This window comes from Trichoderma breve, chromosome 1, assembly GCF_028502605.1.
Source record: "Trichoderma breve strain T069 chromosome 1, whole genome shotgun sequence".
In the NCBI taxonomy this organism is placed as follows: Eukaryota; Fungi; Ascomycota; class Sordariomycetes; order Hypocreales; family Hypocreaceae; genus Trichoderma; species Trichoderma breve.
The window spans coordinates 913,389-936,294 of NC_079232.1; the positions used below are offsets into that span (position 1 = coordinate 913,389).

General features: G+C 51.9%; 8 protein-coding genes across 8 annotated transcripts; 4 read left to right on the top strand and 4 right to left on the bottom strand.

The window, feature by feature from the left end:
* Window positions 1–1,131: 1,131 nt before the first annotated feature.
* Window positions 1,132–1,962, bottom strand: T069G_00305 (GAF domain-containing protein; the record flags this gene model as incomplete). The annotated part of the gene is made up of 4 exons (XM_056167515.1): window positions 1,132–1,466; window positions 1,565–1,652; window positions 1,782–1,886; window positions 1,960–1,962. The coding sequence occupies 4 exons, from the start codon at window positions 1,960–1,962 to the stop codon at window positions 1,132–1,134; spliced, it is 531 nt and encodes a 176-aa protein (XP_056032831.1).
* A 1,226-nt stretch (window positions 1,963–3,188) lies between these two features.
* T069G_00306 (LETM1-like protein domain-containing protein) lies at window positions 3,189–4,324 on the top strand (the record flags this gene model as incomplete). Its single annotated transcript, XM_056167516.1, has 2 exons — window positions 3,189–4,192; window positions 4,270–4,324. 2 exons carry the CDS (start codon window positions 3,189–3,191, stop codon window positions 4,322–4,324), a joined length of 1,059 nt encoding a protein of 352 aa, XP_056032832.1.
* Window positions 4,325–5,162: 838 nt separating this feature from the next.
* On the top strand, window positions 5,163–5,699 carry T069G_00307 (SCP-2 sterol transfer family domain-containing protein; the record flags this gene model as incomplete). Its single annotated transcript, XM_056167517.1, has 3 exons — window positions 5,163–5,178; window positions 5,262–5,462; window positions 5,536–5,699. 3 exons carry the CDS (start codon window positions 5,163–5,165, stop codon window positions 5,697–5,699), a joined length of 381 nt encoding a protein of 126 aa, XP_056032833.1.
* Window positions 5,700–6,011: 312 nt separating this feature from the next.
* On the bottom strand, window positions 6,012–7,498 carry T069G_00308 (nitronate monooxygenase domain-containing protein; the record flags this gene model as incomplete). Its single annotated transcript, XM_056167518.1, has 5 exons — window positions 6,012–6,120; window positions 6,223–6,488; window positions 6,589–6,617; window positions 6,685–7,221; window positions 7,375–7,498. 5 exons carry the CDS (start codon window positions 7,496–7,498, stop codon window positions 6,012–6,014), a joined length of 1,065 nt encoding a protein of 354 aa, XP_056032834.1.
* A 513-nt stretch (window positions 7,499–8,011) lies between these two features.
* Window positions 8,012–9,252, bottom strand: T069G_00309 (aldo/keto reductase family domain-containing protein; the record flags this gene model as incomplete). Its single annotated transcript, XM_056167519.1, has 3 exons — window positions 8,012–8,779; window positions 8,869–9,023; window positions 9,126–9,252. 3 exons carry the CDS (start codon window positions 9,250–9,252, stop codon window positions 8,012–8,014), a joined length of 1,050 nt encoding a protein of 349 aa, XP_056032835.1.
* A 4,779-nt stretch (window positions 9,253–14,031) lies between these two features.
* Window positions 14,032–15,606, top strand: T069G_00310 (protein kinase domain-containing protein; the record flags this gene model as incomplete). The annotated part of the gene is made up of 3 exons (XM_056167520.1): window positions 14,032–14,160; window positions 14,298–14,367; window positions 14,444–15,606. 3 exons carry the CDS (start codon window positions 14,032–14,034, stop codon window positions 15,604–15,606), a joined length of 1,362 nt encoding a protein of 453 aa, XP_056032836.1.
* A 1,298-nt stretch (window positions 15,607–16,904) lies between these two features.
* On the bottom strand, window positions 16,905–17,725 carry T069G_00311 (emp24/gp25L/p24 family/GOLD domain-containing protein; the record flags this gene model as incomplete). The annotated part of the gene is made up of 3 exons (XM_056167521.1): window positions 16,905–17,054; window positions 17,146–17,451; window positions 17,522–17,725. The coding sequence occupies 3 exons, from the start codon at window positions 17,723–17,725 to the stop codon at window positions 16,905–16,907; spliced, it is 660 nt and encodes a 219-aa protein (XP_056032837.1).
* A 601-nt stretch (window positions 17,726–18,326) lies between these two features.
* Window positions 18,327–20,195, top strand: T069G_00312 (SANT/Myb-like domain of DAMP1 domain-containing protein; the record flags this gene model as incomplete). Its single annotated transcript, XM_056167522.1, has 3 exons — window positions 18,327–18,858; window positions 18,922–19,887; window positions 19,945–20,195. 3 exons carry the CDS (start codon window positions 18,327–18,329, stop codon window positions 20,193–20,195), a joined length of 1,749 nt encoding a protein of 582 aa, XP_056032838.1.
* Between the last annotated feature and the right edge of the window lie 2,711 nt (window positions 20,196–22,906).

Below are 22,906 nucleotides of genomic sequence, written 5' to 3' on the forward strand. Positions count from 1 at the left end.
GTGCCCTGTCAACGGAGCCCGTGTGCTCAGCAACCATGGAGAGCTGGAACAAGAATCAAAGTCAGTTGTGCATCAATCAAATCAAATGACGATCGATCGGCACACGCAGTTCGGGCTCCCTGCATTGCTGGAGCGGAATGCACATGGCATTTGGATTGGACGTCTCACTACTGCCCACGCGCGTTTCTGCAGCGATTTCTTCAGCTATTAATTAAATTAACCTCCATGGGGAGTATACATCCAAGTACATTGAGTCTGGTCTTGATGCCATGGATCCCCTCTCTTCTGTGTCTCGCCCGCTTTCTCTCACTCTCTCTAACCTCCAACCTTACTTACCTACCTACTCCATCCATCCAAAATACATGATTGATCCTTGTTCCTCCAAAGCCCAGCCCAGCAGCTGACGTCGCCCTGCCACCCATCAACTGTCGTCAAATATCCCGTCCCGCAGATGATGCCATCGAATCAGAAATCTCAGCGCCCGCGACATGTGGAATTGGTGCAGCGTTTTTCTCCTAGCTGCGCATCTCAGGAGGCGTCAGCAGCGGGTACCGGCAGCCTCTTTGGAGCTCAACTTGATTTTTCAACCCCACATCCCTGCCATCTGTGTTCGTGCCCGATATTTGCTTTCCTGGATTGCGGATCTGGATATATTTTTCGTTACCTAAACGGAGACTCCCCGCGCGACGCATAATATACGGTGTGTTCCGTATCATATATGATCAGAGTGCGGATGCTGAACTGGCGGTCACTGTGTCATTTACATTTGGCAGGCAAAGTGACGGATCTCTACTGTTTACAGTTTTGCTCTCCAAGTGGAAGACGCATTTCTCGATGAAATATCGGGTGGGATGAACAATAGGGAGGGTAGGTCAAGATTGTCAACTTTCCTCGTATAGATCAGGATTCCCGTCCACTACATGCACTGAGGTACGCAAGTCGTGTATCGACCGCGCGGCCGATACGACAGCTAAAGCGATACGACGTTGAATCTGTCCATCCATTGAGGCTCAATTCCGACTACAACGTCATGCTACACGTGTGGAAGCGCCAATCAAGAAGCCAAGAAGCCAAGAATGCGTGTGGACGTAACAGAAACATGTCTTAGTTTATTCTCTTCTTTAATTTTGTCTACCAGTCACAGCTCTTTGACAAAAGGTCGGCAAGTTGTTCAAGGTTCTTCTTGTCCGTCTCATCGAATCCGTTCAAGACGGCGCAGTCGACGTCAATGATGGCAACGACCTTGTCCCCCGACACAATGGGCACCACAATCTCGCTCTGGCTCTCGCTATCACACGCAATGTGGCCGGGAAACTTCTCCACGTCCTCAACTAGTTGCGTAGTCTTGGTGGCCGCAGCAGTGCCGCAGACACCCTTTCCGAACTTGATCGTTTGGCAGGCAACTTTGCCCTGGAACGGGCCCAATATGAGCTGCTCACTGGCTGTGGGATCCAGCACATAGAATCCTAAACGACGTAATAAGCATAAATCCTTCAAGCCTCTCTCCATCTGTGTCCATCTCCCAGCAACGTAGCTGGAGTTGAAGGGTTGGGTTGTCATTTACCTGCCCAGTTTACTTCGCTGCTCGGAGCAGAAAGGGACTTGTAGGCATGCCAGAGCAGTGAGGCCGCGTTAGAGAGGTTGCTGGCCGCCTCATGTCAACACAAGTCATGTCATATGCGAGATGCTCAGATCACTTACCAAACCTGTCACCACCGGAGGAGCCGCATGTTAGCCTTGGAGCATGCACATAAGACGGTGAGGAAAGGAGATTGACGAACCCAGTTGCGCTGACCGTAAAAGAGCCCTTCGGCTTGGAGCAGTACCTGCTCATAGGCATCATCCTTGGTGATGCCCTCGGCAAAGTTGGACGCATCGGCGTGGACCTGCAGCTTTCAGGTGAGCATACCAGCCTCCCTTTCTCCATTCTCCTGGCTATCACCGGGGCCCTGAACGAACCATGGCTCCTTTTTCTTGGATTTTTGTTCTCCTTTACTCGGTACCCCTGGCGGCAGATAAGAACCTTCTTTTGTTCTTGGCGTCAATCAATCTCCTTTTAATCTCACAGATCGGCAACGGCGAGGCTTGTTTCGCGATTCAGAACATGAATGCTTTTCTCGAAGGATGTGGGAGAGCTTGAGCCGGGTGATTAGTCACCGAAAACTCGAGATGGAACCCACTCAGCAAGGCCCGGATATTGACGCCATCGGGGCCAGGTGGGGACTTTTCTTGTCTTGTTCCCGCTGAAGATAGTTTGTGCTGAGGAATTCTCAAAGATGACATGGGCTTTTTGTCTTTACGCTGCCCAAGTAGATCTTGGAAGAAGAGGTATACCGGAAATTTGCGATATTGGAGCACTAGACACTGTGATGGGTGCAGGTACGAATATCCATTGATCTTATAGATCTGACAAGGCATGCAACCGTAACAGCCGAGCGTATCTAGATGTAGTTCAAGATTGGCTTGCACAGGTACAGAGGATAACCAAGCTAAAACAAGTCCAAAATCAATTGGATACCAAATTGGTCTCCAGGGTAAATCCACGACAAGCGCGAGCAGGATATGAAAGAAGAGCTAGAGCTACAGTCCAGCTCATGGACAAGTTTTTTTCTTCTTCACATTTTTCTTAAAATAAAAGGAATTATAACACGCTGCTTTCAAATCATCAGGGCACCTTAGTCTGTCACCGAGGCAAAGTACCGGGCAGTTGATATAGCACTTCTCCCCGCACGGACTCCAAATGGATTCCGGAGAGAAAGTACCCGCGGAGTGCGAATTTCCTAGGCTGGTAAGATGCAGCAAAGCTTTTTTTCTCTCCCGTCTTTATTTTAACAATACCAATCATTGCTCTCAAAACAAGATTCACAATGCCCTCAATGACTTCAATGTTGTGAATGTTAGTAACAACTCGGCCTCCCAACCGTTTGGCCAGCTTCAATCGGATCTACACGACTAATGCTTTAGCAGTTGATGAGCACTGACATCATGGAACATTAAATAGACGACACATAGACTGCTTGGACGCCTCCAGTCCAAAACCCGGTTTAAGGTACGGAAAGCTTCCATCATGTCTGCTCCACGCAACTGGGTCCAATTTCAGCCGGTCATGATGCTAAAAAACCCATCTAGTCCTCTTTTCTTTAACCTTCTTCAGTCTAACGATATCGGCAAGAGGGCAGTTTGCGCCAATGAGTTATCACATCACACAGCGATATGGCTTCACAGCCCACAGGAGGCTTCTCAGCCCTCAGCTTCTCGTCGCGCAGTCGCAAATCCTGCGCACCAGCCGAGCTGTGCATCACTCAAGAGCCCTTCACAATGGCAAGAGCACCAAACTTGCCGTCAAACGGCCGGCATCCGTAAACGCAGCCCTCAATCCTCCAGCTTCAACTCGGCCACCACCGCTACTACCCGTTGACCCCCAGCTTGCACAGGAGTCTACTATCAAGTATTACTTCCAACTGGGCAAATCTTATGCCAAGTTCTTCGCTCAAGGCGTCAAGGCCGTTGTCGCAAATGCCAGGCTGCTCAACGCCAAAGTCAAGAGCTTACCGCGTGGAGAGCGGCCGTCATGGTTCAGGCCGCACTACATTCCCAGCTCATTCTCTCGCGCAGACTGGGTACTACTATGGCGAACCAGACATGACCTTTTGCGGCTGCCCGCTTTTGCCTTGTTCTTCTTGATTTGCGGCGAATTCACGCCCATTTTAGTTATCTTTGTGCCCGGCATACTACCGTACACATGCCGATTCCCAAAGGCACTGAACGAAGCCATTGAGAAAGCCGAGCGGCGGCGCGCAATTACTTTCGACGAGCTGGAGAGCAAGCACCCTCAAGGCGTGCTCAGCCCTGGAGTCACAAAGGCCGTGGCACACCGGCACGTTCTCAAGGCTTTGGATCTCCCGGGGGCCATGTGGGATCGACTAGGGTTTATTCCTCCGGGAATGTGGAATATCAAGGGCAGACTGCGCTTGTCGTTCCTGGAAATTGACGACAAACGACTGATCGACGGCGGTGGTCCATCGGGTCTCGAAGTGGAAGAGCTGCGTATCGCCTGTTCTGACCGCGGTCTCAATATTCTGGGGAAGAGTGAGGCGGAGCTGAGGACCCGGCTTGGGGACTGGCTGCGATTGACCGCGGCCGAAGAACTAGGAGAGCAAAGGCGACGAATGGCGACGCTGCTGCTGACAAGGTATGTGTGCCTCTTTTTTCTTTCTCAAGTTGATCTCGGGAAACACCCAACTGACATGTGACATGTGATGTATGCAGACCCGAGAACTGGCCGCAGCAGCGCAACTTTGTGGTACCTGAGTGGGAGCTGTAAACTAGCGCTATGCCGAGATGATTTACATTGAGAATGCTTAGATCGGTAATCACGGAAAAGGCTTAATAGATGTTTATTACAAGGTAATACGAATCGGGTCACAGGATAAACGGGATATCGAAGCCAGAGACTTGTCATTGGAGTATCAGCATTGTGTATAGAGTATGGGCGTTGAATGCATGATTTTTCTCCTCATTCCATGTACCTTAGTCAGTCATTCATGATATTCTCAACTCCAATTCTCATCACATTGATCAACATCCTAGCTCAAAAACATAGCCGAAATCAAACCTTGTTGATGAATCCTTTTCTCGGACTTTGGACCACCATGTGCAAGATCCGGGGTAGCCCCACGCGCAAGAATAACCGGAGAAGCGCATCAACCATGCTGTCCGTTCGCGTCACATAGAACGCCATATGTCATAACGCACATCTCTCAACAAAATGCTGTTCAAAGGCACTGAATAAGACCAACAGCTGCATCTCTTCGTTGGCCTGCTCGATTCAGCCTAGCCCCAGCAGCATGTATTGGGGTATTGGGGGAATCAAAGCTAAAAGGCGAAAGCGCAATGGAGACGCTGAAGCTCTAGCGGCTGTTTCGGTGGTCAGGACGGATGATGTCAGCAAGAGTCTGAAGTTTGGCCGAGGCTCGCATCACATGCCCGATCCCTCCATTGAGCCCATCCCATCCATTCCGGCTATAATCGTCAGTATTAAACATCCGCCCTCTCTCTTTTACTCTACTCTCTTCAATCCAATTTAAAACTGTCGCATTAAACCGCCTTCCTTGCTTTTGCTCTCTTTGTTGTTCACTCGCAGCTTACAACTTTCGCCCACAATGTCTCTCAAGAACGGTAAGCAAATCAAACAAACGTGGCCCGCCGGGGGAAGCAGGACAAATGAAAAGAACGGAAAGCTAACGCACGCGCGCGCGCAGACGCATTCCCTTCCTCGGAGGCCTTCGAGGCCATCAACGCCGCTCTCAGCAGCAGCGAAGCCGACCGCAAGGACGCCATCAAGAACGGCAAGGCCGTCTTCGCCTTCACCCTCAAGAACAAGGCCGGCGAGACGGCCAGCTGGCACATTGACCTCAAGGAGAAGGGCACAGTCGGCACTGGCGTCGGCGAGAACCCCACCGGTATGGGCTTCTTCTTCCCCTTCTTTATTTCTTGAGAGCTTGACCAAATAGCTGACTTTGTTTAAATCTTCAGTCACCCTGTCTCTCTCCGACGAGGACTTTGGCAAGCTCGTCACCGGCAAGGCCCAGGCCCAGCGCCTCTTCATGTCCGGCAAGCTCAAGGTCAAGGGCGACGTCATGAAGGCTACCAAGATGGAGCCCATCCTGAAGAAGGCCCAGACCAAGGCCAAGCTGTAAAAAGCGAGGCCGCAAGTGGGTTGTTGAATATGGGAAAACAGGTGGAAACAAACCATTAAACGGCATTTTTTGTTTTATTCATGTATCATACCATCGCTGTTTACTACCACTGATGTTAACTGTTTTTTCTTTGTTCCCCGGCCGCAAAAGAGTTCGGCTAGGGGCGGTTGGTTATAGTGCCTTATGAATACTGGCATAGACGAGAATATCATATTCCGGCTGGACAAGTTTCCAGTCTGGAGTTCCTTTTTTTTACGAGTTTTAAGTGTACACTTGATGCGAGATGTGATCACCTGTGCCTGCTCTCACTATTTATACAAGACCTGCAACCCTTCGAATAGCCTGTTTGGCTCCCTCACGAACCTCACGCACAATCTCACCTGCAGGTTGTGCCTTTGTCACCAATCCAATGCCCGCGCCTCTATATATTGTCAAGCTCATCAGTAACAATGCCTCCCGAATTACAGCATATATCAAACCAAGACCCAATAACCAAGGGGTAAGGAAAAGGGGGGAGACTCACGCCCAGGTGTTGATCAACTTCTCACTCTCCTCAGGTGGGTGATCATCATGCAAGCTCCTCCAGCAGTCGTAAAACGACGCCCCAGCAAGGAACTTTTCGTGAATGGGCCCAACAACTGCTCTTCCGTCATAGAGAGATCCCCAGAGGCCCGAGTTGGCAATCTGGTCGTTGAAGGGGGACTTGAGGGTGGAAAGGGCGCCGTCAGTGGTGTCGAGGATGATCTTTTTGCGGAACTCGGGTACGAGAGACTCTTCGGCAACGGTGAACTGTATGCACGGTTAGATTGGTTTCTCTTAGACGTTATGCAAGTCTGTGTTAAAAGGAATCAAGTGTGCTCGATATGGACTGTAATTGGGGAATACGAACTCTTGTGCCCAAGACGACACCATCAGCTTCTACATCACTTGTTAGCAATCCTCGCCACCAACCATAGCTTCGTCTTTACACGGATGCCCAACTTACCAAGTGTCAACATCGCCGCCACGCCCTTGCCATCCGAAATACCTCCCGCCGCAAACAGAGAAACTTCATTATACCCCTTATCATCAACCAACTTCCTCGTCTCAGCCAACAACGGCACCACCCCCATCCCCCTTATAAACTGATGCCCCCCAGCATCCGTTCCCTGGCAAACAATCACATCCGCTCCATCCTTGATCGCCTCCTCCGCCGCCGTCACGTTGCCCACCTGGATAAACACCCTCGGCGCCGTCTCCAGCCCCTTGAGCAGCCGCACAATCTCCTTCTGCGGCCGGATGCTCTCGTGCGGCGCAAACAGCCACACCGCCGCGGGCTTGTGCTTCTGGATCACGGGCAGCGCCGTCGCGGCGAAGTTGCCGATGGAGTTGTGGCATGAGAGGAAGCCGCATCCTATGCCGAGGTGGCCCGAGGGCGTGGTTGCGGCGTCTCCTAGGAGTTGGCGGATCTTGGTGAGGTCGGCGTCTAGCTTGGTGACTTGAGGCGAGTTATCGCTGACGTCGGCGATGCAGCTTAGGAAGCCTTTTTTTTTGGTGGTCAAGATGTTAGTGGTCTATGAATTATTTCAGTAGATTTTTTTTATTTAATATTTTCTTAATTTTAATCCTTCTCCGTATATATTCTGAAGTTCTTCCTTGGGGTCATGGTTACGCGTAAAATGAAGCCGTCACGTACCGAGTCCGCCCGCTTTGGCAACTTCAGCGGCAAGCTCCGCGCTGACGACGCCAACCATGGGCGCATTAGCTATGACTGGGGATTCCACCCATGGAAACCACTGCTGAATCTTTGAAGTTGCCATGTTGGCAATATGCAAGGAACAAAGAAGATATTGAGGCTCAAGTATAAGATACAATGAGTTCAGTTGCAAGTAAAACTACATGTAGTTCATGAACATACTTGAGGACGGATAACACAAGCTTAAGTATAAGGTGGATGAGGAGGGGTAAGCGTTGTCCGGAGATGCTGTTTTTGCTGATTGATAATAGCTAGTGGCTGCTTTAAACTTCGTGTCATCTTCCTAGGGCTTAGTACCATGGCAACGTTTTGGATTTTGTATGAGCTGGCAGTCCTACATTGGGATGCTGGTGGATTCAACTCCATAGGTACAAAAAGCAATGAGGCCCTATTCAATCACTAGTATATTAGTCGATGGCTTAGGGATATTGATAGTTTATAAACGGTACGTCACGGGAGATTACTAAAACGATAGAAGGTGAGATGTCAGCAAGCCGCCGAGTCAGTCATTATATTGTTTGAGCCATAGCCCTTTTCGTTACTTTTTTGTTTCTCTTCTCTTTTCTAATCATGCCCTCTACTCTCTCTCCACCAATGTAGGAGGCTTGTTGTTCAGAATCTCATCAATCTCCTTCAAAATCTCCGGTGTCAACTGGTCCACGACGGCCAAGGCCTTGATATTCTCGTACACCTGCGCAGGGCTGCTGGCGCCTGTGATGGCAGAGCTGACTCTGTCGTTCTTGAGCACCCAGGCCAGGGCCAGAGCGGCCTGCTTGACGCCCAGCCTGTCGGCAATGGGCTCCAGCTTGTTGACCTTCTCGATGTATCCCTCCCAGACCTCCTTTCCGGTCCTCTTCCAGTAACCAGCGATGAAGGCAACCTGGGTCTGAGCGAAACGAGAGTCGTCGGGAATGCCGTTCTTGTACTTGCCGGACAAGATGCCCTGGTACAAGGGGGAGAAGATGGTGAGACCAAGGCCGTGCTCGCGGTACAGGAGCTCATAATCGCCCTCGACCTTTTGTCGGTTGAGCATGTGGTACGCAGGCTGCTCCATCAGGGGGCCGATGAGGCCCAGCCTGTCGGCCACCCGCCATGCCTCTGCGATCTCAACTGCGGTCCACTCAGATGTACCCCAGTAAAAGGCCTTGCCGGAGTCGATGATGTGGTTAAAGGCACGGACAACCTCCTCCATGGGGGTCTTGCGATCGGCACGGTGGGCATAGATCAGGTCGACATACTCGAGATCGAGACGCTTCAGGGCAGCATTGACACCCTCGACGATGTGCTTTCGGGAGAGACCCAGGTTGTTGGCGGGGTTGTTGCCATAGGCTTGACCCCAGTAAATCTACAGGAAGACGAAAGAGGCCAACGTTAGCGGAACTCAGATCCGTGACAGCAGATGCGGATTGCTATTGTGGAGGGACTGGGCAGTACCTTGGTGGAGATGACCAAGTCGTTGCGGTTCCAGCCGAACTTCTTGATGGCCTCTCCCATGACCTTCTCAGACTCGCCGCCAGCATAGGCCTCGGCGCAGTCAAAGAAGTTGACGCCACAGTCGTAGGCAGCCTTCATGCAGGCATAGGTGCCCTCTGATAACAATCAGTTAGTATATATGTCTCCTCGTCTTTCCTCGTTCCTCCTCGTTCCCGTCTCATTTATTGGAGTTACAGGCTGCCAATGCTCTTACGCACCTCGGTCGACGTGGCCACCGTATGTGAGCCATCCACCCAGAGAAATGGACGAGACCTGCAGACCTGAGCGTCCCAGGAATCGGTATGTCATGGGGGGGAGCCCCTCTGGCTTAGTTGTGGCAACCATTGTGTCTGAGTCGGATGGAAATCTGGAGATGTTTGCTTCGCAGAACAGTCCAAGAGGATCAATCAACTCGGAGCAGCTGTCCTTTTATAAGTACCTCAACCCACAGCAGCTCCTCTGTCCCCTCCTCTCGGAGGGGTAATTTCGATTCCCATCTACAAACGTACAGCTCCCTCTCAAACAGGCGGGGCAACTTTTGTCCATGGCCATCAACCTCAAGCTAGCAAAGACGTAACGCCCCCACCGAGTGACGGGGAGAAGCCGTTGCAATACCCCGTACCAAGAGGTGAATTTTTGGGGCCCCCTGCTCAAGTGGGAAATGGAAATAGCCGCGGCCGTTAGCACGACAAGTGTTTGCGTCTGGCGGCTGTCCAATAACAACGATATATCCGGATTTCTAAGCACGAGGACGGGGAGAGTTGCAACGTTTATTTTGAAGGTTGTGGATCGGGCTAGCTGGGCTAAATGCGAGGGGCTGAAGCAGATATCGGCACTAGGCATATCGTCATTGAGCATTGAGCGTAATGGATGGTATCAGTACAGCAATGCGGCGCAGACACCTTGATGCCTAGGAGAGGAAAATAGATGTCTCAGGGTAAGTGGCTTCAATAGTAGAGAGCCTGCTTGATGCAAATACCAGATTTCGTTACAGTGACGCCCAGATTATTACTCTTCGATTGCGTAATTCAACAAGTTTTGCGTGCAGATATAGATCTCATCACCCAGTTGCAGGGTAGGCAACTAGCAACTCCACGAAAGCCACGTCGCCGTCTCCCCATCGCCAATAGGCCATCTTGAACGAAAGCGCCGGTGATATTTTCGGGATTGGTTAAATCTCAAAGTCCTGATCGACCGTATCGCGGCAGTTCATTCTACCGATAGGCCGTTTGACTCACACGCCGACGAAGTTCAATGGCCCGTAAGCTGGGCAGACCTTGAAGCTTCGGGGAATCAAGGCCGATCTATCGCAAAGAGATGAGATAGCAAAAGGCGCTGTGCCCCGAAAGCCCGCATTTTGGACGGGGAACTAGTCCCCAGCATTACCCCGAAAAAAAAGACGCTGCTAATTCGGTTCCCGGTTCCGTGTGTGTGGTATGGAGTAGCAAGTAATATATACTGCATTCATTCCCGCGGCTTGTTGGATCAGACTTCAATTGCCCGTTGCCGTGTCGTGTTATGATGTCTTCAATGCCACAGCTACCCGGCAAAGCCTCTTGTGAAATGATGAATCGACGCCTACCTTTGCAGCATACTGGAAGCTATCGGACCGGCTCATAACTCCTTACATTCGACACGAATCAACTACAAACTTTTTGTGCCGAGTACTCGTATGAAGTTGATACTGAGAGGAATTCGAGGGGGCCCGCGCGTTGCCCAGCAATGAGATGCCGCATTTTTCAAGCTTCCAATTCTACCTCCTCTCCGCAGCTATGCCTACAGATAGCACTAAGGTACTTACCGGCACCTAGGTACGCTTCCGCAACTGAGACCTTGCTAGAGAAGCGATAAAGGGAGGAAAGGGAGAGAACAAGCCGTCAATGGATCCCATTGTTCGTCGGCTAGAGACATGTACGAGCTGTAATACGGTGTTGTCAGCCGTGTTTGGCAGACGCATGCATTCGAGCCCCACGACGGTGCGACCGACCCAGCAGATGTGCTCAACTTGTCCTGCAAGGGCAGCAAGCACCTGAGCGTCACTCACATGTGCCGCTGCGTGTGACGAGGCTAGCGGTGCAGAGGAGAAAGTAGATGCAGCGCACTATTTGCTACGGCAGCCACTCATTGAGTGCCTCGTAGCTGACGGCGGGGATGAGGATTCGATTCAATGCAACGGCAAGCTGCACAAGTACGGAGCATATCAGCCAGTACAAGTACGTGCATTGGCTTCTGGCGTGGATATCCGTCCTCGTACACTAGCAAAGGGGCAATAGAGTAGCAGCCATCTTGCGACAATAGTAGAGACGCAAACGATTGATTGACGATGGAGCAGCTGTAATTGCTTTTTACTCCGTGCTCGACTCGACCCAACATCGAACACAGACGAAACCGGCGATGCCTCTTCCCAGATGCCAGTACCGCCAGTTAATAACGCAGAATGGATCTGTAATATTATCTGGAAGACGGTACCTATGCTGGTGCTAGTAAGGTAGCTGGAGCTGGAGTACCTGCTGTCGCCATTCCCGCTTTACCACGGCATTTTTCAGGTGGCAGCATTCCGTATCCGTACTGGCCTCCCCAAACATTTCCTGGCCGGGGAGCCAAGGTGAGGATTGGATAGTAATTAGCAAATAAATTTGCTGGTAAGGGGGGCCCTCAGAGCAAAGGGACCATCGTTAGCGATGAGGAAACTCGGGCAACGGCCACGGTACCATGAGTTCACCAGGGGGTCGTTATGAAAGAGCTCCGTATAGCGAAACGCATTGCTATCATTGCCGTGGAGACAATGGGGCGCTCGTCTGTTCGCTCCCCAGCGCGGCTAACGGAACTGGGACGCTGTTTCTGGGATCGGAGACGATTGTGCTCGAGCTTGGCCGTCTTTGAGCGTAGTACGGAGTAGTAATCCCAAGGTACAAGCGTGCACTTGGTACGAGGTGATCCACACGCCGGCGCGGTAGGTACATTGCCCGTACTCGTAGAAGCAGCTATCGCGGCATGTCACCGGCGTCCAAGGTCGGCTCTTTGCATCTGAGGCCGTCGTGGACGTGGACGACATCGGAAATCCACGCTCTGGATGCTGGATGCTGAATGCACGTAGCAGGCAATGATTGGAGCTTGCGGGAATGCGAGGGCCAAGCGACAGCCCTTCTCGATCCGCCCATGCCAACACGCCAGGCTGCACTCGGCTGGTCGATGCCAAGCGCGCAACGACTCGGAACACCATCGGCGGTGCCCGTGGAGGGCCGGGCTGGCTGGTGTTTCTTATTACTGCTAGTGGTAATATTGACTTTGACGCGCATTGAGCTCTTCGGAAGCGAAATGGCTCAGTGGATGACGATGCCGATTCTGTTGCACGACGCCGTACGAGTAGGTACCTGCTGGCGTAGGGCTTACCGCATTGGATGTGATCTACCTTGAGATTGATGGCTACCATCCATCTTGCTGCTCCCATCAAAGTCGGCGCAAGAAAACAAACCGGCTGCACGTGTCCTGTGTCCGCAACGGTCGCATTGACGGATTCGCTCTTCATTCCGTCCATGTTCATGCCCAAGCCCAAGCACGAGCTCCCGTAAGGTTCTCCAGGTTCCATGGGGCGAGCACTACTCCAAGGTACGACACCACCTAGCACAGTATTACCCGACCGTAGGTTCTATTAGCTCTCCGTGCTAGGTAGCATTAGGTTTCAACCCAGGCCAGGCCAGTCCAGATTGCTCTTGGATCTGAGAAAAGCCGCTCATGCTGCTTTTCCGATACAAAATTACTCGTAGCACAGCACTTGGGCCTGTTCGTCTGAAGCCAGGCACCGAGTCGCGTGGGAGCCAAGGTTATAGCTTGCTCCATAGCTTCGTTTGCATTGTGGTAGAACTTCTGCGCGGCCGAATCCGTATAGGTACGAGCACAGGTACACTTTACTGCAGAGAGCCCTGCGCTTCCAACCCATCGCCTAGCTCGCGTCCCTGGTACGCGTCAAAACACCAAGGGATGTATCTTTGCGCGGCGCGAGAGGCTGGCAGATACTTGGGGCGCGAGTACCCTGGCGGTCCCAGGTACAGAAATCGCGCGACCCTGGGTGAGGATGCACTGGCGAACCTTGCAGCATCCCATTTCCCATGGATTCTCCCTTTCCTTCCTGTTTCCTGCTCAACTCCTTTCCTCCGTGTACCTTTTGGGTCTGAGCATCATTCTTCACTCTTTCATCCAATCTTTCCTTTCCCCGAAGTCTCGCCGCCCCGTTGATGTTGATGGGCAGTTGATTGAAGATTGAAACTTTACGCAGAGTGGCAACAAGCTACCAGCCCGGGTGAGTCCTACTTTGCTGCTACTGCAGATGCTAACCGCCGAGTGCCTGGATTGAAAAGGGTCTGGTCGGGTGCAAGCCAACTTTGATCATAACTTACCCGGCCTAAGAAGCGCGGCTGCCGGCGAGTGTGGGCTTGTGGCGCGGTGTCGCCGCTCTGGCTGGCTGTTCTCGTGCTCAGTGCAATCGAGGGCCAACTGTAGGCGCTGGCTGGCGCTGGCCCTCGCTGCTCCAGTGGACAAGTTTTTTGTGCAAGGCGCTGGATGCACCGCTAGCGCCTCGGCCAGGCTAGTGGACCGCCCGCCACTCAGCGCTCGTCGCATGCCTCTAGGATGCCTCTAGGCCACACGGGACAACCCCCAGGTTGGCTTGACCGCCCGGACCCCCAGCGCAGCCCCTGCCCAACCCCTGCCCGCCTCAGCAGACTTTGCCTCGCCCCAAAATGAGCACCCCAGCAATTGTCCACTCGCTCCTTCGTCCTTTTCTGCACTCTGTCGTTCAATCCTCTCCATCCAGCCCGCTTGCATTGCCATCATCACCACCATCGCCATCGCCATCGCCTCCAAACCAGCATCACGCCGGAATGCTTAGTTCACATCGTCGCTGACTGCTTGTATCCTTTTGGCCCTTCTCACAGACCTCCGGCCCTCTGATTCTCTGGACTACCCCTGTCCAGGGGCTGCTTCGTTGCTCCCGAGCCTCGTCTGCTCGCCGCCCCGACCGTTCGTCCGACCGGAAGTAGTCGACGATCCTTCTTTCGCCCTCTATCCTCCATCGTCTCGAGCCTCTTTTGACATTCTCGACGTCGCTCTTCGCCCACCGCAGCCATGGCTTCCTCGTCGTCAAACGTCGTCGGCGTCCACTACCGGGTCGGAAAGAAAATTGGAGAGGGTTCCTTTGGAGTCATCTTTGAGGGAACCAATCTGTTGAACAACCAGCAGGTGGCCATCAAATTTGTGAGTAGCCATAGCCTGCGTGTCCGCGTATAGCAGCGTCTACACGCAGAGACAAGTCACTCGCGTCTTTGTTCGCCTTGTCGTGTCGACTCTCAATTTTTTCCCCTTTAGTTAATACTGACATTGCCGCCTCGCAGGAACCTCGGAAGAGTGATGCACCACAGCTTCGGGATGAGTACCGCACGTATAAGATTCTCGTTGGTTGCCGTAAGCTACACCTATTCATTTTTACCGACCTCAGCGATACAGACGATTGATGCTAACGCGGCGCGCCTCTTTCTAGCCGGCATTCCCAATGTCTACTACTTTGGACAGGAGGGTCTGCACAACATCCTTGTCATCGACTTGCTCGGACCTTCGCTCGAGGACCTTTTCGACCACTGCGGACGTCGGTTCACCATCAAGACCGTCGTCATGGTCGCCAAGCAGATGCTTTCTCGAGTCCAGACGATACACGAAAAGAACCTCATCTACCGTGATATCAAGCCCGACAACTTTTTGATCGGACGACCAGGAACTAAGGCATCCAATGTCATCCACGTGGTCGACTTCGGTATGGCCAAGCAATACCGAGACCCCAAGACCAAGCAGCACATCCCCTACCGCGAGAGGAAGTCGCTGTCCGGTACTGCCCGTTACATGAGTATCAACACCCATCTTGGCCGCGAACAGTCTCGACGAGATGACCTGGAGGCTCTTGGCCACGTTTTCATGTACTTCCTGCGTGGCGGCCTCCCCTGGCAGGGCCTCAAGGCTGCTACTAACAAGCAAAAATATGAAAAGATTGGTGAGAAGAAGCAGACCACTGCCATCAAGGATCTCTGTGAGGGCTTCCCTGAGGAGTTCAACAAGTACCTGACGTACGTCCGAAACCTTGGTTTTGAGGACACCCCCGACTACGATTACCTTCGAGAGCTCTTCACCCAGGCCTTGAAGAACGCCGGCGACGTCGAGGATGGCGAGTACGACTGGATGAAGATTAGCAAGGATTCGGGAAAGGGGTGGGACTCGATGAAGAATCATGGCGCCGCATACTTGCACAACCCAAACGCGCGCCCCGGTCCTTCTCAAATGGAGCTGCACAGTGGTCATCGTCCTGGGAATACCAGCTCTCAACAGCAGGCTCAGAATCTCACTGTCGGCCGTTTAAACGCCGCGCAGCCCCCTCCTCCTTCGCCGATCAAGCAGATGGGGAGCAAGAGAGATCGACCAAACGCCCCCGGCGCACTGCCAGCCCAGCGGATGAGTGGAACAGGTCTTCGCGAAATGGGTACCCCCACTGGCTCAACTCAGGCCCAGTTCCAGAACAGCACCCAGAACCTCCCCCAGCCGGTAACGAGCCAGCAGGGCCCCATGACGGCAGCAGGCCAGTCTAGTGCGCGACCCGCCGAGGCCCAGCAGCCCAGCGGATTCCAGAAGTTCATGAAGACCATTTGCTGTGGCTAAAGCGGGCGTTGTTTGTTTTTTTGCGAGTTTTTCGGGATTTATTTAGTACCATGCATGGCTGGCGACATTGTACCCCGACAAATTATGTCGACGCCCCTCTTAATTCTACTGGAGAGATTGATTCCTTGAAGCAAACAGAAAAAAACCAAACCTGCTGGTGAGACGGACATTTTGTTCTCTGCGTCCAGACGACTGCTGCTCAAGCCAAATACTAGATGGCAGAAGAGAGCTGCAGGGCCCTGGGCCAGAGGAAGGCGATGGACCGTTTAAGGCGAAAGACACCCCCGGCTTGGAAACAGAATAGCGAATCGATTTACTCCATACCTTCACCACATCCATGTCATACCACCTACCTACCACTCAATAGAAGAACCGCGGCATTGATGGGAGCGCGTGTCCATTACGACCAACCGAGAAGGAGTTGCGAGAGAGAAAAAAAAACGACAGACGGATACTGGTCTTGATTTCTTGGTTGGACCTTTTTTCTTTTTCTTTTTTTCTTTTTTTCCATATTATTATTTCCTTTTTTTCTTTTTCTTATGTCTGACATTCCATTACGACACCATACTACACCACTTTCGATGTGCAGCGCAGCAAGGCGCAGGATGGTCACGAAGGGCAGCATTGGGTCTGGTCCAGGTGTGCTTTTCTTTTTACTCTATTTGCGCCGTCTATATAATAAGTCTTGCGAATCATGGAGTGGCGGAGAATGAAATAGAAGCAAGGAAAGGGGGGGCGAGTGACGAGCTGGGCATGGATGTGTATAGAGACGAGGTCGAGGTAGTAGCAGCATTTCGCGTGTGACAGTTCAGAAATTGGCGAGCTTTGTACGGAGAGAAGATGTCTTTTGAGAGTTTGGGATCCGTCATTAGGTAGGGAGTTATTCATCGGTATACCTTGTAATGGAATTAGGATTGTCCAAAAAAAAGTGTGAGGATGCAGCAAAACGTAGTAAACTTATTAAAAAAAATCAACTGGAACAATTACTATATCGAACATTTTTTATTTCTTTCAATTTGCCGTGACTACGCTACGCATCATACATTAAGTAAATGGACAGACCACCTCACCCTTTCATCGCACACACACCTGATATGTATTTTGATCGAGAGGGGGTTTTGACGGTTTAGATGTGGAACGAAACGACGGGCTGTTTATCGTATTTCGAACATTTTTTTCTTCTTGAATCCCACCGTATTGTTTTTGATAAAGAGTTATCCCCTCCCCCCAATAGGCCAATAAGTCAAAACCTTCTTCCTACCCCAAGCTCTATTTGTCGCTTCTAGTTTGTATCCTTCTCAAGTAAGCTTTTGCTTGATGAAGAATGAGCGTAGATGTGAGAGTTGCCATGCGCAGGTAGCACCGAGGACGACGAGTTGGATGATGATCCAGCGGACGACGCGGGCGTTTGTGGATTCGGACTGGTCTCTGAACTCGGCTTCTCGTTCCTGAAGATATGAAGTTGTGTAAGTATCTAACACTAACATGAAGAGTAATGGCAAAAAACGCCAAAGGAAAGAGGAGGGGGGTTTAACTGACTCTTTGGAAAACCTGTTCCCTGCGAATGTCGTTCAGCCTGGCATTGAGGTCCTTGACGCGGGTGGTAATGTCCTGCAGCTTCTCCTTGTCGTCGCTCTCGATCTGGTTGGTCTCGCCAATGACCATGTCGAGGCGCAGCTTGATGCCGCCGTTGTAGTTTGCCATGGAGAGCCAGCCCGGGCGGCCGCTGCTGGAGGAGGGCATGAAGCAGATCTTGTGGTCACCCGCGTCGGCGGCGGAGAAGGTGAAGCGGCCGGAGGAGGTGCCTCGCTGGGAGACGACACGGTGGTTGTTGTCGAAGACTTCCTGTCCATTTGTTTAGCTAGTTTGTTCCAAAATCCCAATCACCCTTGAAATGGATGTTGTGTTTACATACATCGACGGTGATGTAGATGGTGATGCCTTGGTGTTCCTGCCACTGCTGCGCCCGGTCGTCCCACTCCGAGGCAGAGTAGTGGCCCACGACCAGAGTGTCCTTGGGAAGCTCTTCGTAGAAGCACTTGGGGGTGCCGCCGTCGATGAAGAAGTACAGAGCTTGCGCCGCAGCCACAAAGGTGGCCAGAGAGAAGAGGGACCTCATCTTGTGTTGTTTCGTTTCGTGAGGGGAGCTGGTGTGCTGTGGCGATGTGTTATAAACCCGGGGCCGGTAAAGCTGTCTTTTGCACCGAATCTCCGCAATGGAATTCGCGGGTTCTCGTGCAATAGTAAAATGGCACGATCACAACAATTGAGGCCCGTATTCGCCTGGTTGTGGAAGAAGAAAAAGACTGCGCAATTGGCGGTTGAGCGTCTGTCTCCCTTTGGTCAACTTGAACTTCGTCCCTCCTTCGGCGAAGCTGCCACGTTCAGAAAATCCAGGGGTCTGCACCAGCACCGGCGCGGGTCACGTGCACTCGACCGGCTGCTCAAACGCGCTTTTCCAGACTTTCAAGCTTGCTGCAAACCATCAGCCTTGCACGATTATTCCAACTACTCTTGATGATTTTTTGTTTTCTTCAATCATCGCTGCATCTGCATCCGACTGCGACTTATCGTCATTAATAACACCGACCGATAAAACATCCATTTCCGATCGAATCTTCTTTTCATTTGCTCGCGGGCTTAGAGAGAAACAAAGCGATGACGGCATAAATCCCTTCAAACTTTCCTCTACAAAAAACTGCCGATAATCTACTGCCACGATGACATCCTCCGACGTCCGCGACGTGCTCAACCTCCCCGATGGCGCTGCCGGCGGCCCTCGTCCCTCCAAGAAGGCAAAAATCACCGCCCCGCGCCCTAACCTCAAGGGTCTCGCGCGCGAGGTGCACAATCTCGGCGGCGACAACCCCATCGCCATTGTTCCGGAGGTCACGCAGTTCAAGAAGCGCCGGTTCGTTAGTCGTAAGCCGGCCGCACGATGGGAGCTGCGACAGTTTGCGAATTCTGGAAGGAAAGATGAGAGCCTGGTCTTGAGGCACTGGAGGAGGGTCGAAGAAGGGAAGCAGTCTTCTTCAGCGGCAGGAGATGGCAATGTGCCGGAGACAGAGGATGTCGAAGATTCCCTGTACGCAAAGTACAATGTTCAGGTCTCTGTGCCTCAGTACAATGAGGACCAGTATCACCAAGTCCTGGAGAATCCCGACTGGACCAAGGAAGAGACAGATTACTTGATGGAGTTGGTGCGAGACTTTGATATCAGATGGCCCCTTATCTGGGATCGTTACGAATGGAGTCCGCCAGCTACCAATGGAGAGGCCGATGCCGATGGTGACGAGAGTAAGGCTATCGTGCCAGCTACGCGGTCTCGGTCGATGGAGGACCTCAAGGCGAGATATTACGAAGTGGCATCCAGAATGATGGCCGTCCAGAAACCAGTCCAATACATGACACAGCCCGAGTTTGCGCTGCATGAATTGATGGCGCACTTCAACCCCCAGCAGGAAAAACTGCGCAAGGATTTCGCCTTGAATTCCTTTGGGAGGTCTCGCGAAGAGGCTCGTGAAGAAGAATCGCTACTACTGGAGATTAAACGAATCTTGGCTCGAAGTGATAGGTTCAACGAAGAACGGAGGGAGTTGTATAACCGCTTGGACTATCCCCACGCAGAGCAAGATATCAACACTTTCAAGTCATCGGCTGGTTTACAGACATTGCTTCAAAACTTGATGACCGCCGACAAGTCTAAGAAACGAAAGTCTATTATGGGTGCTGAAGTGCCCACGCCCTCAGGCCAGCCCACGCCGCAGCAGGCGGCTCCGGAAAATGGAAGACGTGATAGTGCTGCGGCTTCTTCCGGACCACGAGAGTCGGGTGCGTCAACGGCGGCGTCCTCTGCACACAAGAAATCACAGTCTCAATCACAGCAACAAATCCAACAGCAACAGGCTCAACAGCAGCAGCAGCAACAGCAATCACAACAACAACAGCTGCAAGAGCGCAAGAAACTTACCGAGCACGAGGAGATTATCTACGGTGTCACACATCATGATCGCCTGGGCTCCGGCCCTACATTCCGGACAGAAAAGATCAACAAGCTGTTCTCTCACAAGTCCAACCAGCAGCAGTTGCGTATCACCAACACCCTCAACGAACTGGATGTTCCTGCCAAGCTGGCTATGCCTACAGCGGCGACAACGCATGCGTTCGAACAGCTCTTGGCATCTGTGAATAGCCTTCTCGATGCTCGCAAGATTACAGACAAGATTGACGCAGAGATTAAGCTTGAACTCGCCAAGAAGGCAGAGCGAGAGAAAGCTCTGGGTAATCAAGATGGTGAAAAATCTGCGGACGCTGATGAGGATGATGAGGATGCTAAAGACGAGTCGGCGGAGGCAGATGAGCCCTCCAAAGACAATGATGAAGACGGCGCTGCGGCTCAACCAGAGGATGATGAAAAGGAGCAAGATGAGGACGCAGCACCCTCTGACGAAGCAACCGCCCAGCCATCCGTGGAACAGGACGATGACAATGCGGACGAAGGGAAAGACGGCGGTGTTACCACGCGCAAGCGAAGCGCTAGTGTGTTGAGCTCCGTGAGCGACAAGAGTCTGAAGAGGCAGAAGAAATGATGATGATGATACTGAGTACCTCTTGTGTACCGGTACTTTGCCCTACGCGCCCATTTCCCAACATCTTGTCTTGTTCTATCAAAATGACAGGGAGATAACCCTGTTCGTGGGGATGAATTAGAGAAAGCAAACCTGCAGAACCCTGGAAGCGAGATCATCTTAGATTGTGGCGTATCCCTAACTCCGGATAGACGCGCCATGGAATCGTTATCTGCAAGATTTTAGCTGCTACCGATGTGATGGCATAGTTATTCAGCGCTTGTGCAAGATGAAAGATGGAGCCATGAAACAAACGACTATTGTGTTAGACTTCGATGAGTCCAAGCGCCTCCTCTTCGGAAACAGTTCTTATGGGGTGTTAGTGTTTGCCCCCCTTTGACGTACTGGGAAGCGCCATGGTCGCAGAGCCGGTCGTGAGATATGGGAGGAGCATGCGGGTTCCCCAACGTATGGTGACGTATTAGCGGGCGCGTGCTCATCAGGGGAAGCTATTCGCAAACGGCGCATCTACTATTGTGTGGCCGGCGTATAAGCAAGAAACGGGATAAACAAGGGAGGGGGGGTTCCGCATGAAACAGCTTTTTTCTCCAGAGCACATGTACATAAGATACGGGGGTTGATTGGGAGGAACGAGGAACGAGTGGCTAGAAAAGAGCTCAAGGGGGAGACGAGAAGCGTCGTTGACGGGTTCATGAATGATGTCTCATTAAAGCTCATGCTACTTTTAGACACCTGCATTGAGGCTACATCTTAATATAGCAACAACATCTCTAAAAATAACACATCGCCCTGATCTCGCGTGGAATAAAAGATCGAGATGGCTATATCTGGGTTCATAAACTAGCATCTGGAGGGGGTTCAAGGGGGGAAACAAGGGAAGATGGAGGGGCGTGTACTGTAGGCAGGTATGATGCATCAAGACTCACGGCGGTACCGCGAGCACGGAATGGGGAATCCAGGAACCACCAGTCCAGTCAGGGGGATTGCTCGCGATGCATGATCAAGGTGGGACTTTGTTTGGCGGCAAAGGACAGAAATAGAAGCGGAAGAAAGAACTGCTACTGGCATATGCCGAGTGTTCTTCTCCTCAACATGGGGAGAGGTGGAGAACGAAGACATGCCCGGCGTCTCTATCACGACCAGATGGTTCATGGGATGGGCGGGTAAGGAGCAAACCACGATGGTTGTTGGTGTTGTTGTTGGCGGGAAGGGGAGTGATGGTAATTAGGAGGGGCGGCAACATGCAAGGTCCCAAGGAACGATGCCTTGCATGAGCATGGGCGATAAAAATAGCAAAAGAGAATGTTACCCTCTTTCTTCCTCCTGCAGCTTAAAACGACGGGGGGATGAACAATATTGTTGAAGATTGGAAGCGCTGAAAGAGAAAGGAATCGTTCTAGAAGAAGCTGCCGGTCCTATTCGCGAGCGCTTAGGATTAGCTGAGCGGCTATTTCGAGGGCTACCATTGGTCAAGACCGGTGTGGGGGTGGAGAGAGGAGAGAGGAAATATACATAAATAGATTTTGAAGCTTGAGTTGAGCAATTAGTTGATTTTTGATGTAGTTGCCATGCCAAGGGAAAAAAAGGATATTTGATCCGATGAACCTTGTCGACTGGTGCTATTTTTGGGCCATGAAGCTGTCTGGATGCTTGTTGCTGCGTATGTTGGAGAGAGGATGAGAAACGGTGAGATGACGTGCTGTGATTGGCGGTGGATTTGATTGACGTTGATGTGCGTGCACGGGGCATCTTGAATATGTGCTTATTGCAGGTGGGTGGTTTGTTATCAAAAAAGACTTCATTGGCAAGTCATACGTAAATAGGTTGAAATAAATAGACTGGGCAGCTTGTTCCGTTTGAATCCCCTCATTTGAAGAGGTTGACGTGATCTCCTGGATACCTGTACTGTAGATTGAATTAGCAGCCACCAACCACTCGTACTAATACCTGAGTCAGCGTCACCCAGGGCGCCGTAAGATGCTAAACTCTGCTCCCGGTTCTCCGTTCCTGGCTCGACTCGATTTGTCCGATGGCCCTGGGGCAGCGCTACTGGTACACGCTTTCGGCAGTGGTTTCCTGATTGAAGCAAGGGTCTAGATCCAGGTCCAGCAGCTTGCAGAATACGAACCAGACGCTGTGCGGAGAGCATCGGTGTTGGCGTACAAAAGTAGAAGTAGGAATCCTATCTTCTTTGTCTTGTCTGGTGCGTGTGAAGAAACGATTTTCCGGCCCGGCTGCTCCCTTGTCCGCTGCGCGCTTGCAACTTAATTTTAGCCTCGCTAAAGCAGAGACACGCACAGACCCACGGCTGCAATCTTCAACCAACCGCACACGCCCCCAATCTCCACTGTTTCTTTTTTGGGGCCTCAACTCGTCCACTCTGGTCTATTGTTAGTTCTGCGGCTTCACTGTCCTGTACTGTGTAGTGCTGGAAGAGCAAATTACAGGTACCAGACTGGACTCACCTCGATCCAACAGCTCGCCGCTAAGGCACTCCGTCGCAAAAGGATGAGTACAGCAGGTGTAGCCTCTAAGAGAACTGGCTTTAATGTTCCCCTCTCCCCTCTATTCGGCTTCCATTCGATTCTGATGCCGAGCCAGCACCAACGGAGCCTCGTCTTTTGGTTCTCGACACTGGGCACATGGCTGCCAGGATATGCGTCTTATCTCGCATGCCCTCGTGCCTGGGACCTGGTAAACGAACAGACAGT